General features: G+C 41.7%; 1 protein-coding gene across 6 annotated transcripts in view; it reads right to left on the bottom strand.

The window, feature by feature from the left end:
- Positions 1-14889, bottom strand: part of fat3a (FAT atypical cadherin 3a) — a 70028-nt gene that overhangs the window by 22541 nt on the left and 32598 nt on the right. For all 6 annotated transcript variants that reach the window (XM_053507557.1, XM_053507562.1, XM_053507560.1 and 3 more), the window contains 5 exons: positions 14625-14761; positions 11130-11405; positions 9270-9480; positions 4959-9065; positions 75-271 (listed from right to left, as the gene is read on the bottom strand). In XM_053507557.1, the coding sequence (XP_053363532.1) occupies positions 75-271; positions 4959-9065; positions 9270-9480; positions 11130-11405; positions 14625-14761 (4928 nt within the window). The remainder of the gene's footprint in view (positions 1-74; positions 272-4958; positions 9066-9269; positions 9481-11129; positions 11406-14624; positions 14762-14889) is intronic.

A 14889-nucleotide genomic window follows, 5' to 3' on the forward strand; every position in this document is an offset into this window, starting at 1 on the left:
CCTTAAAATACCTGTTGGCCATGTTTTTGCCTTTTGTCAGTATGTATGTATGTTGGCACGTGTTTGTGTCTCACCGGGTCGCACACGGGGACGTTGTCGTTGGCATCAGTGACAAGCACATGGACGATCGCCGTGGCAACGTGTAGTCCATCAGTTGCCGTGACGTTGATGACGTAACGTTCTTGCTGCTCGCGATCCAACGGCCGCTTCACGTATAGCTTCCAATCGGAGGAGAGTAAACTCAGGGCGAAAACATCGCCACGGTTACCACCTGCACACACACACGAACAAACATGCTGTTTAACAACTACGATTTTACCTATTTACGATACAATACAATTCATATTTTCGCTGCTAATTCTGATTAGCTGGTTAACATGAGTTAAACCCCCTTATGAAAAATATAGGTGAAGCTAGTTTCATAGCTACTGTAGTTAGATGTGTAGCTAGCCTTGTAGCTAGTTGTAAGTGCAGGTGGTTTAGAGCTAGTCAAATGTGTAGCTAGTCATATATGAAGCTAGTGATATGAAAAAATATTATTATAATGTCAGAAATTGGTAATATTTATAATATTTTTAGGTGGCTGGAACGGATTATCTGCATTTACATTATTTCCTTTGGGAAAGTTTCGCCTTAAGAACTCGCCTCTGAAACAAATTAAATACCTGTGTCGAGCTACCGCTGTCTGTTTAGCTGGTCATGTATGTGGCTAGTCTTGTAATTAGAATTGTGCGTAGCTGCTCCTGAAGCTACTGTAGGTCTTACATGGAGCTCTTACTACATTTTTTATTTTTAAGTGAAAAAAAAAAACAGTAGAAAAACAACAAGCACAGTGCATCTTTCTTTCGTCCACAAGTCATTCGCACACACACACACACACACACACACACACACACACTATTTCTGTAAAGGTCACAAGCATTTTTGTCCCCATAACATCTTTCATCTACTTGTGGTTGGTGGGTGAACATGATGTCATTCTCATAAGGCAATAAACTCACACACACACACACACACACACACACACATAGACTTATACATATTAATAACCAGTCATACCAGGTTTATAACAATCTACTGTAATAATTACACTTTTTATTTTCATTTAAGTTATTAATGGAAAACACTCATGGGCACAAATATATTACACACACAAACACAAACACACACACACACACACACAGACAAAGAGAGCGAGAGAGAGAGATTAAGGAAGAATTGGTAGAATGATGGATAGAAGAAATTAAATGGAACACGATAATCTAAAAGAGTTATCTCAATGAGTGTCCAATCAGTGTGCTCTTACGCAGACGTGATTCACACACACACACACACACACACACACACACACACACACACACACACAAACATATGTATTTATTTACAAAGATTGCAGTTTAACTCTGTTGGAGGCTAATAACACATAGAAGCACTTTTTGTCTTTTTCACTTTATTTCCTCCTCCAGCACCGCACCCCCCTCCCTTTATCCGCTTCATCACTTGCTGTTATTTGTGCCTAATTATTTTCTACTTTTGAGTCAACAAACGCAACATCAATAATTACCAAAGACCACACAGACATACGTTTCTAAAAAGGTTTACGTTTGTAATCTATTACAAATGAACTTTACAAATACCTTTACTTACTACTGTCACTAAGTAGTGTTGTTGTATCATTAAAAAAAATTTGAACATTGAAAAGTCACTTAAATTTTGTTGAGGTGTGTGTTTTCCACATGACTGACATGACTGACACAACTTCAAAACTTTAAAACCAAAGAAGCAAAAAAGCTAGCTAAGTAGCTAGGTTAAGATGAAAAAAAAAGGAAATTTATTCATGTCCTGATTTAATAATGGCAGAGCTGTACATGTGATAACGACTTAGTCGATTTATGACATTTTGTTGTCATTACTGTGTCTCTGTTAGTCGTCTCTTGATGCATAGTGGGAAACCCTATTAACTTGCAAAATTTTAAGAAGTTTATTAAAACAATATCTAACAATCTAACAGCCTATACCAATTTAGTTTATTTAAAGTCATGACAAAAAAAAACAATAAAAATGTCAAATTGAAAATTCTGAAATTGTCCCATCATTGAATTTGTTACACGATTTACTAAATGTAGCTACAGTATATAGCACTAAACATAGCTAAATTGTGCTAGCCTAGTATGTAAAAACTGTAGTAAAAAATCAGTCATGTGTAAGTAAAAAAATTAAAATATGCCAAACTTTAGTTTTTATTAGTGATCCGGTTTGCAAAAAAATTTAGAGAAAACTTGGTTTCTTCTTAGTTTCAATAAATAAACTTGTAAGGAAGTAGCGGGAATTCAAGTAGAAAGTTCACTTTGCTAATATGCCAACAATGCTAGGATAAACCCTAGCATGTATTTACTGTAAGACGTCAATAAAAAGGTTAAACATTTTAGGTTACATAGGTTAATTAGTACTTTTTCTTAACAAAACAACATAAAAAAAAACAAGTAAACACTTTTAGAGAAAATACCAATTACTGTGCAAAACCTACGATTCTGTTAATATTGTCATATAAATGTAAGGTGTGTAAGGTTTAGGATATGTCCTCTTTTTTTTCTAAGCAGACAATTATCAAAAAGTTATAGTTAGTTATAAATAACATTGCTATTTTACAATCTTGTTAAGGCGGGAAAAGTTGAGCTACTGAAGCACACATTACTTATAAAATTTGTGTCAGATTTTGAAACATTAAAATCGAGTATGTCTTAATTCAATTAAAAAAGCAAGGACTATCTGCTCAGGCATGTCGCCAAGAGCGGACAGACTTTACCATAAGGCGTTACGTCTGTTATCGCCAACTGTGTTGGTGTTTAGCACTTTCAGGCGTATTAGTCAGGATGAGTTTATTTAATAGCGAGTTTATTTGTAGCACAGTGTACTTAGCGCATTTGTCGCATCGATTCAAATTAATTCTGCGAAGTATTTGTGGTATGCCAGGGGTTTTCAAACTTTCAAAAATTTATTTGTACACACACTTTAAATGTGTGCAATAATACATCAAGTGCCCACTTTAATATGAACTCGAATGTGCCAGAAGGTTGGATGTGTTGTGAGTGGATACAACGAAGCTTTTCAGTTCATTATGGTTGTATAGAGCGGCTATTTGAGTTATGTCTATGCTCAATCTTTCTGGCAAACACACACACACACACACACACACACACATATATATATATATATATATAAGAAAAAGAAAAAAAAAAAAGAAAGAAATGGGTATTGCTAATAAATTGGCGAGGTATGTTTGCTATTTTCATGGTGCTAAGGGTTTTTTTTTGGGGGGGGGATCTTAACGTTAAAACGTAGGACTCATTCCTTTCTTCTTTATTTCTCCCCTCTCTTGTTCTGTCATCTATCTTCTATCGCTTTTTAATTCTTTCAATTTCTTTTTCATTTTCTGCCTGTCACTCTTGCAGTTTTTTTTACACCTCTCTCTCTCTCTCTCTTTGTCCATTATGTGTTTATATCACACCTCTGTCTGGGGGTGTGAAGAGTCCATTAGTCAGTGTTTGACCTTTGAGTTTGTCTGAAACCGAAGGGATTTAAACATCAAAGGAAGAGAACCAGACGTAAGCGAAAATGAGTGAAAAAAGGAAGAAGAAAAAATCCAGCCAGAGTAGCACTCGTATAGATACGGAGAAGTGTAATTGAAATATGTGTGTGTGTGTGTGTGTGTGTGTTGGGGGGTGAGTGAGTGCTGTGAAGTTAAAACTTCATAAAATTACACACAAAAAAAAATGTTTACAGCCACTGAGGCTGTGCTTTAATCTAAATTCTGCCTCAATCAAAGTGTGTTTGTGTGTGTGTTTGTGTGTCCTGGAACTCATGAATTATGAACCATGGCAGCTCCTTAATGCAATGCTATGAATTTCTAAAACGATATACAGGCTGCATCTGTGTGTGTGTGTGTGTGTGTGTGTGTGTTTGTGTGTGTGTTGTCCTCTATGAAGGTGCTCCACAAAACTAGACAAGACATTCTGCAAAATCATAACTGCATTTGACACTGTGTGATGAGGTGCACAGCTGGTTCTTACGATGGGGTTATTTCCTACACAAATCAATCGAACGTTCATGACGGCGGTGTGTATTACTAATTTACTCTTCATTTCCACTCCAACCTGAAGTATGTGTGTGTCTAGGGTCCAAAAGTCTGAGCGCACTACAGAGGACTGTCTTTATTTCAGCATTTTCATCGCTGAAATGTTTGGGGTCGAATAAATGATTATATGTTTCCACCACTAGAGGGCAACTGTGCTATGTTAGAAAAAAGGTAATAAAAAAAAAAAAAAAACTAGCAATCAATATTCCAAAAGTATCATGATGCAATTTGAAGGCAGATCCTCAGGTAGGCAGCATTTATATCTGGTGTTTGTCTACTGCTGTAACACAGCCTGCCCCACTTGGATTGGAAGGATGCTTTTCATTCTTTTCCTGTTTTCGTATTGGGTGTGGTTTAAACAAGCCGATTAGATTTTCTACCTAATGTGACCTCATATAAGAAGATACCCTCCCCTGGCCTATATACAGGTAAAAGATATATACTGAAGGTTCTGTGCAGCAACACGGAAAGTGATGACCCTTTGTCCTAAGACCTCCAAGGTCCATCCTTGGGTAAGACAGTAATCAAGAAACCTCACCTTTATCAAGGTTCTTTTTTTAAGGTCAATCGCTGGACAAGGAGACACCAAGGTGTACACTAATGCAGTTGGTCCATAATAAAAATGCAGCTCATGTGAGCAGGAATGCAGAATTTTTTTTTACATCCCATAATATAACCTGTCTTTTGCTGTAATATACACATTGAAAGACATAAACATCCCAACATGAACCTTTTCATAAACAATTTTCCCTTTAAACTAAATTACAGGTTGTTTCTAAACAACCCAATATGCACTTTCTATTAAGACATTTCTTTCTCTCACCTGTGATGTGGTAGGAGACCTGACGGTTGCCAGGGGAGCTATCACCATCACGGGTGTTTAGCACAGCAACCACTTCTCCAGGTGCATCACTTTCCCGCACGCTGCCGTAGTAGTGCGGCTGCAGAAACTCGGGCATGTTGTCATTGGAGTCGCCAACTGCTATGGCAACCGTGGTTGAGGACGACAGACTGGCAGGGTCGCCGAGATCAAATGCCCAGACTGTAAGACTGTGGATGGGGTTAAGTTCATGATCAAGGTCTTTTAGAGTTGAAATCCACCCAGAAGTGCTGTCAATTGTAAAATAGCTCCCACTGTCCTTTAAATCCTCACTTCCTGATCCAAGAAGCCCGGGTGGAGCGAGGCTGTATGTCACCTGGCCGTTGGCTGACCAGTCAGGATCCACTGCCAGCACCTGGAGGATTCTTGTACCGGCAGGAAGTCCCTCATTGATGGAGGCCTCGTACGAATTGGATTCAAATGCTGGTTTGTTATCATTTATGTCCAGAATTTTTACTTCTACATCTACGACAGCAACTGAATCTACGAGTCCTTGCTGCAGGGTTGCGGTCACTTTGAAATGGAATTCAGGAATTTGTTCACGGTCCAGTGGTTTTTCCAGTTTTATCATTCCACTGTCCTTGTCGACGACAAAAAACCCATCGTTATTACTCTCCATGGTCTGACCAATCACAGCAGAGAAACTGACAAGTAAGGAGTCCTTTCCACGCTGGCTCTGCAAATGCACTGCTCCTACTGTGGAACCAATATGTGTATCTTCTTGAATGGTAAAGGAAAAATGTGGTTGAGTGAAGACAGGCATGTGGGCATCGTTTGAGAGGACGTGAATGTACACAGAAATCAGAGAATGCCGGACTGGTATACCACTGTCCGAGGCTTTCACGAAAAAAGACAACACTGACCCTTGAAGAGGGCTAAAGTTCCCTTTGGTAACGACCCAACCACTATCAGGATCTATATCCAGCAATTCTGTGACTTGAATACTGGCTTCACTGTATAAGCTGTAGCCTATCTCTCCATTTAGGCCCTGATCAGCATCCCAAGCCTGCACTTGTGTCACTAAAGAGCCAGGCTCCACCTCTGCCCGAACACTAGCTCGATATTCCGAAGCATCAAAAAGTGGGGCGTTATCGTTCTCATCTAGCACTGTAACTCGAACATGGCAGTATGCTGTTTTTCCTCCTGTGTCAACTGCTGCAATAGACAGCACAAATTCATTTTGCTCTTCCCGATCCAACCTCTCCAGAGTCGATATCTGACCACTGCTGTCTACACTAAACAAGTATCGTGCTGTATCTGAGAGCAAAACGTAGTGCACTTCTCCATACGGTCCAGGATCAGCATCCTGAGCCCTAATCATAATGACCTTAGATCCAGCTGGCATGTTTTCTCGTACCTCTGCTTCATACATGCTCTGGGTGAACTGTGGCGTGTGCAAGTTAGCCCAATCTACATGTACGTGCACTTGTGCTGTGCTGGTGAAAACGCCATCAGAAACACTCACATTCAAGCTGACAGTGGGAGGCATGCGCTGCGTGCGCCGCTGTCCACTCAGACTTAGAATGCCCGAGGATGCATCCAGGTCAAATAGCAATCGCTCGTTTCCTAATACCAAACCGTAATGTAGTCGGTCGACATCAGACTGATCCGCATCAGACGCCTGAATGCACATGACAAAGTGCCCTTTGGGTGCAAGTTCATAAACTGCGGCCTCGTACAGTAGTTGATTGAAGACTGGAGCATTATCGTTCGTATCCGTCACCTGAACTGTGACCTGCACTTCAGTGCTAAGAGGAGGAAAGCCATTATCAGTTGCTTTGACAAAGAAAACATAACGCTGAATGGTTTCATGATCGAGGGAACGGGCAGTTAAGATTAATCCACTGCTGCTGTCAATGTGGAAATGATCTGTGCTGTTGCTGCGATCAGGGATGATCTGGTAGCGAATTGCTGCATTTTTTGCTGAGTCTTTATCTGTTGCTTGAACTTGTAAAGCAGGAGTGCCAATCATGGCTGATTCAGAAATTACTGCCTTATAAACTGGTTGTTCAAACACAGGTGCATTATCGTTCATGTCTAAAACTGACACCTCTACATCCACCTCTGCTCTAGCTCCTGTAAGGCAGTCTGTTGCCCTAATGATCAGTTTGTGGACCGGGTTGGCCTCAAAGTCCAGAGGGGCTATAACACTGATGATTCCAGTGTCAAATCCAATAGAAAAAAGGGTGTCAGGGTTGCCATGTGTGATTGTGTAGAGAACATTTTGTCCTTCTGGACTGCTGGCATTGATTCCTAAAATTGGAGTGAACACAGGCACATCCTCACTCACTTTAACAGAATAGAATGGCCGGTCAAAAACAGGCATTGCCCGGTTGACAACAGTGACAGGGAAGGTGATAGAAGAGGACAGTGATGGTGTTCCACTGTCACGAGCAAAAACCAGGATTTGGTATTCCACACTGGACAGATCGGCATCAAATGCCTGGCGTAACCTCAGCTCGCCGCTGATACGGTCCATTTCAAAGTGTCCCAGCTCATCCTGCAGAAAGTAACTGACTTCTCCATTTGGACCTTTGTCACTATCCACAGCTGTCACACGAAATATGGACACTCCTGGTTCTGCCTCCACCTGCACGGCTGCATAATACGGGAGTCCCACAAAAATGGGTGCGTTGTCATTGACATCTGTGACAAGTACACGAACAAGTGCCCTTGCAACACGCAACCGGTCTTCTTCGCGACTCGCCTGCACTAAAAGTCCATACTCCTCCTTGTCCTCCCTGTCTAAGGGAATTCCCACTGTCTCTATGGCTCCAGATGTGGGACGGATTCGAAACCTCCCACCAGAGTTCAGCAAAGTATAACGTAATGGCTCATTCAATTTGTTGCCAAGTGCAGTAACCACGGCAACTGTTGTGACATTGCCAGTGTTCTCTTGAATGTTAGCATTGTAGATGTTGTGTGTGAAAGCCAGGCCACTGTCAAGTGCTTCACGCACAAGAATGGTCACTAGAGCTGTGCTGGAGAAACGTCCGTCCGATACTCGAACATTAAACCGGAAACGGTCTTTGCCAAAGGTGCTGTTTCGGACGGTGATTAGCCCAGTGCGCGACTCTACAGCAAAGTGCTCCAGACTAGTGTCAGTCAGTGAGTAGGTGAGGTCAGACTCACCGTCTCCATCAGGATCAGAGGCAGAGACTCTCATGGCTTCCACTCCCTCGTAGGTAGGAAGCAGAAGAACAGCTTCGTAGAAATCCTGGGAAAACTGTGGTGCGCAGTCGTTAATATCTTGCACTCGGATGGTGACTTCGGCAGGATGTTCAGCCGACAGCTGTGGACGTCCGCTGTCTCTTACGCTCACGTGAAAATAAAACGTAGGTGTTTTCTCATGGTCTAGTTGAGCAATGGTTCTAATAGAACCGGTGCCTGCATCAACAGTAAAAAAACGCCTGGCATTCTCTTCCTGGATCTGATACACTAACAAGGCGTTATGGTTCCGGTCAGCATCTGTTGCTCGTATAACCAAAGGCTCACCGGATTCGCTCATGACCACGTTGTTCAGCCCTGCTCCTTCACTGATGTCACCCTGGTAATGCAACTGCTGAAACACAGGAGCGTTGTCATTCTGGTCAAGCACGACAACCGTTACGGTGGCATTGGATGACTGTCCGGCCATGTTGGTCGCCGTGACGATTAACGTGTATGAGGAAATGGTCTCGAAATCAAGACCTTTTTGTGTTGTGATCACACCACTGTACTGGTTAATGCGAAACGTCCGACCCCCATTACCGTGACGGATTTCGTAGGTTAGCGTGGACAGGCTAAGGGCGGTTACAGCGGTTACTGAAGTTCCGATAGCAACACCTTCGGCAACCTCGGCTTGATACTCGTTTTGGGGAAATTTGGGGCCTGAATTGTTAGACAGAGTCACAGCGATGCGGACAACTGCCGTGGAAGACAGAGCAGGTGAGCCGTGGTCTACGGCTTTTACGATTAACACGTAGTGACCGATGGAGGATAATTCCAACTCGCGAAAGACAGAGATGATTCCCAGGATGGGATCAATCCGGAATGTGTTCCCGATGTTTCCTGTGGAGGCAGCAACACACAGAGGTATATTTTTAGTATCATAGTGCTTGACTAACTCAAGAAAAGGGACTATGTGTTTAATCAGATTTCAAAAGGTATTAATTCATTTTCTATAACAGTAACTCAAACAGGAGTAGCACTCTTTCTAATAGGTTGCCGTTTCTATAGTAACATAGTGTATGTTGGGACTTGAAGTATTATTACCTGATTCTATACTGTAGCTTATCTGTGCATTCTGGCCTTTGTCTTTATCCAGAGCCGTTACCGTGACGACGGCAGAGCCGAGCGCTGCCGATTCATACACCTGCCCGTCATACATCGGCATGGTAAACTGGGGGGAGTGGTCATTCACATCCTCTACACCAATGAGAACGCGTGCAAGACTCCGTCTGTAGGGGAACTCCTGATCTTTTACCTGAGAGAGAGAGAGAGAGAGAGAGAGAGAGAGAGAGAGAGAGGAGAAGAGGGAACAGAAAAGAAGAGAGAAGTAGACAGGAAATAAGTATGAGTAAATTGTATTGCCTCTGAAACAGCAACAGACAGCAATCACACTTACTCAGTCTCGCACACACACACACACACACACACACACACACACAGATAACATCTCTCGGTGGATCACAATAACACATTTCATCTGTTTCACAGGCTGCGGGAATATTTATGAGGGGCGCACACACACCCACATGCGCGCACACACACACACATAGAGGAGCGCTGAAACAGAGAGTGAGTGTGATCAGATCGATAATTAGATTGCTGCGCCGGGAGACGACATTAACAGACACACACACACACAGACCCGGAAAGGTACACACAGCCGCAAGTGAAGTGACGAAGGGCTAAAAAAGAAAATAGAGAATTAATGATGAAAAATGAAAGGATGGGAAAAAGGCAGAAAAGCAGGCAAGAGTTCTATCTTATGAGGCAGAGAGAGAGAGAGAGAAATCAGCAAAAGGAGAGATATATAAAGAGGGAGGCAGGCAGACAAGGGGGAAAGAAAGACCGAGGGAGCTAGTGAGCTATAAAACTGAGACAGATAAGAGCTCTTTGTCCTTTTTTAACCTCAGATAGAAAGTAAGAGGCACGATGATGGACGGAGAGAAGACGATAGTGAAAGAGTAAAAGAAGGAAGCTAATCTACTGCATGCTAATCTGTCTGATCTATAAGGCGTCATAAAGCGTAGTAAAGACACTTTAACAAAAACTTCCTGGTTTTCAATACTATTGTAGTAAATTCAGTAGCTAGCTGAAAGCTAATCAGCTAATCACATAATTAACAGTTTGGTAAAACCGCGGCAAGGGCATTGGGAGCTCAGTGATGGATTTCTTGCAATCCATGCAGCGTAAAACCTGTTCCAAGTTGTTGTGCAGATCGAATGGTCAATGGTGATGAAGGTTATATTCTAGTAGAACTAATCTGACAAGAACTAGCATTCGAAATTTATTAAGCTTGTGTGCTTGTGTGCATGTAGTATCTGTGTCTGTGTATTATATCATGGTTTAGCTGAGAATGTTGATGTTTAGGTACGACACCACATAGCGCTAAACAAAACTAGCGAGCTAAGCCCTAAACTGTTAAGAACACATTAGCTAGCTAATGTGTTCTTTACAGTTTAGGGCTTAGCTAGCTAATCATTAGCTAGCTAATGTGGGCTTAGCTTGCTAGTTTTGTTTAGCGCTATGTGGTGTCAAACCTAAATCAACATTCTCAGTTTTTGCTAGCTACGATACTGCAGGCGTATCATAACTAAACTAGCAACTTTCTAGCAACTAGGGGATAAAATATAATGGGATGTGGCAAAAAAAATAATAATTAATGGCCATAATAATTTAATAATATAATATAAATAATCACAACAACTTTACTTTTTACTCATTAATAGGTATGTGTGTAGGTTAACGACTAATGAGCTAATGATTTATCAAAAGATTAGCTAATAAGGAAATACACTACTACATCGTACATTTATCCTAAATGTGGCCAGTAACATGTTTTTTTCTGAAGTTTCCCTTGTCACTGTCACACGCAAGCATTTTCTGATATTTTTCGCTAAACTTTACCATGACAGAGAGGACGTGCTGTGTGTTTGTCTCGTGGTCAAGCCGTTGCGCGGTGTACAAATGCCCCGTGTTTGCGTCAATGCGAAACAGACGCATGCTGGCAGGGTCCACGCTGCCCAACAGGGCAAAGGTCAAGCGATGATGCTCGTCTCGATCTGACGCCAAGACCTGCAGCACCTCCGTACAAAGGGGCGCGTCTTCGGCAACCATGACCTCGTAGGTAGGTTGAGAGAACACCGGGGCGTTGTCGTTCTGATCCAGGACGGTGATAAGAACCTAAGCGTACACACACACATACACACACATATATATGGAACATAATGTGGCATATGTTGCCCTTATGTATCACTATGCTGTATGCATGAGTGTGTGTGTGTGTGTGTGTGTGTGTGTGTGTGTGTGTGTGTGTGTGTGTGTGTGTGAAGAGACCCCGCTGACTCTTCTAATTATATAGCAAACAGACGCGCACTTCCACCTCACTCTGCTCTCAATGGCAACACATGGAGATCCATCTGTGTGTGTGTTTGTGTGTGTGTGTGTGTGTATATATGTATGTGCGCTGGGACAAATTGAATTTGTGCACATTGGAAGGTTACAATGGTACATCTATTAAAAAAACAAAAAAGGTTACAATATTGTTGCTTAGCAACCAGGACAATATAAAGGCTAAGAAAGAGCTTGCTAATCACCGAGGCTAATGATTTAGCTACCTACCGAGTCGTTAGCCGTTACGTTTCTAAGGAGATGATAAACATGTTCAGGGCAAAGAAATTTCAACAAAACTGTCATAAATAGCTAAAAAAAAAATACACGACAGCAAATTGCTAGTGGTTACAATGTCATTTAAGCTGTTACTATAGCAACAATGATGTATTAAAATGAGCATTAACAGAAACCTGTGATTTGGAACTTCACTGCTGTCAGCGCTGACGCTGAAGGAAATGATTCAACCGACCAAAGTTTAGAATCTGAAAAAGTCGTGGTGCGAATATGAGATATTACAGCTTTGAAGGACTTTTATTTCTATGTGTATTTATAAGTTTGACTTGTGTGTGTCGTTGTTGTGGTGTGACGTCTGGGTTCTCGGTTGATCCTCCCACGACTTTTGAATTGCCACCTTACATCTCCTTTGGAAGATCTGAATTGTCAAGCCGACCTTGAGTGCGAGAAATGTGCTACAGTATATAAACCTATTATTATTATTATTAATATCTGGTATTACTGTAGCTGTAGGGAATGACATGCCCTGGTTACGACAAATCACACAGTGTCTCGTTGCTTTGTACGCTTGAAATACTGTTGAAATATAATAAGAAATGTGGACGTCTGGATGTGCAGCAAAATGGATCGAACTGAAGCTGTAGAATTTCTGCTGCCCTGACCGTCACACCCATACTGTATTTGCTTGTTCCAGATTGATTCCCTCTTTCCTGTTATAATAAGTGTCTCTTTTCAGGGAAGGGTTTCCACTAGGTTTAGGGGGACGACGTTTGGGATTTGTGTTCATTCACTTCACAGCTACAAGAGCATTATTGAGGTCAGGCACTGATCTTTAGACGTCAAGAAGGCTCCACTTCCGATTCCAGTTCATCCCGAAGGTGTTCGGGGCTCCGTGAAGGACACTTGAGTTCTTCCACGTCGACAGAAATCTTCATGAAGCTTACTTTATGAACAGGTATACTGTCATGCTGGAACATACCCTTTTGGGGTCCGGTAAAGAGAAGCTGCAATGCAGGACAGCTGTGCGTTTTATAGTTTGTGGCAACAATTTAGAAAAGAGCCACATATGGGCATGACGGTCAGGGGTGCACATACTGTACTTTCGGAAATATAGTTTTAGCTATTTAAGATAAACTAAATGTCTTGGTAACTATCCCAGCTCAGTTCTCAGAAGCCCAGTGCCCAGTGTTTCACTAGTGCTTGGACACCATAGAGGTAGAAAGTTTTCTTCTAAAAAAAACGCCGGAGCCATGATCAGACTGCTTACTTCAAGTCTGAAACGCTGGCCTCCCGGGAACTCCTTTAATAATCGCATCACTGTACTGTGCCTGACGTCTTCTGTAGAGTCTTGCGTTTTAAGTGACCTGATGTGATCAAATCAGCTCGTCTCCAGTTCATGATGATTCCATATAAACTATACACACATTCAACTCACACATTCCTAAGATAGCATGCTAAAGAGGACCTCAGATAGACAGAAAACCAGCACCACCTAGTGGTGGTGGAATAAAAACGAATGATGTAACTGGACAACACTTCTCATCGCTCAAGAACGTAATCCATGTGAAGTCGATGTGAAACGGTAGACAGGCTTAACCACAAAGCCCGTAAAAAATATAATAATAATAATAATAAAAACTCTGGACTAGTGAGGAACTGCTGTTTGGCGATAAAAAAAAATAACTGTGCTAATAAACGAAGTTCTTTGAAAAAGACGGTCTGCATGGGGGCATTAGCACAGCTGAGACGCGCATTACACTCTCAGTTGGTTTTGCGGTAATGAAAAAGACTCCTGTGTACAGAATACGATTCCTCACATTAATATGTGTAATTAAACCGTGCTCCATTCTTCATCCACTCGACTGCAGCTTTTCTCGCGACTATATGACAGAATGTCTCGTTAGACGTGAGAAGACTGAAGTGTGTGTGTTAATAAAATGAGCACTCAGTGTAATCAGTGTTTCCATAAAGATCTACACAAAGAAAGTGGAGATCGAACACGCAGTTCACCTGACGAGCCCCGGTCCTCATAAAGCTGCGTCTTATTACAGGCAACTCCTATTAAAGAATTCGTAGTGAACAACAACAAAAAAAAAAGTCTGTTTGTCAAATCAGCCACTGGTAATCATCTGGTGAAGTGTTGTGTATAAAATTATTATTATTATTATTATTATTATTATTATTATTAATAACATAAAATATATATACAAAGTAAAAAAGAAGAATCTTTTAAGCATTTTCTGTTCCACATTTTCAATACTATTATAAGTGCTGATTTACTCTAACTGGTGTGTGTGTGTGTGTGTGTGTGTGTGTGTGTGTGTGTGTGTGTGTGTTTGTGCAACCTCACTGCTGACAAATAAACCACACTGAGTTACAGGAATCTGACATAATCCTGTCATTTGAGGACCTGGAGGTGTGTGTGTGTGTGTGTGTGTGTGTGTGTTACATCGTATAACAATGCACAATGGCAAATCACTGTATTTGTGTGTGTGTGTCATTATGACTTCAGGTCATTCAACTTAATTGTTAAATAAACCACACTGAGCTACATGAATCTGACATAATCCTGGAATCTGAGGACCTGCAGGTGTGTGTGTGTGTGTGTGTGTGTGTGTGTGTTTCAGGACTTGCAGCCACACTGTGTATAAAATAAACCACAAAGAGTTACTCAAATTTGATATAATCCTGTTATCTGAGGACCGCTGGAGGTGTGTGTGTGTGTGTGTGTGTGTGTGTGTGTGTGTGTGTGTGTGTGTGTGTGTGTGTGTGTACCTGTGTGTAGGCTGTGTTGGTCCCATCCGTCACCTCCAGTGTGAGGTTGTAGAAGGATCTCTGCTCAGCGTCCAGAGATTTAGCGATGATGATCGTCCCAGCGGCCTTCACATCAAACACACTCTCATCATCCCCACCTTACACACACACACACACACACAACAATGTTCAGTACCTTATAGAGACAGGCTAAACACGGTTAAATCTCTCTCTCTCACACACACACACACACACACAGAAGTACATAATCAGTTTTAGTCACAGA

Source organism: Clarias gariepinus, chromosome 11, assembly GCF_024256425.1.
Source record: "Clarias gariepinus isolate MV-2021 ecotype Netherlands chromosome 11, CGAR_prim_01v2, whole genome shotgun sequence".
Classification (NCBI taxonomy): domain Eukaryota; kingdom Metazoa; phylum Chordata; class Actinopteri; order Siluriformes; family Clariidae; genus Clarias; species Clarias gariepinus.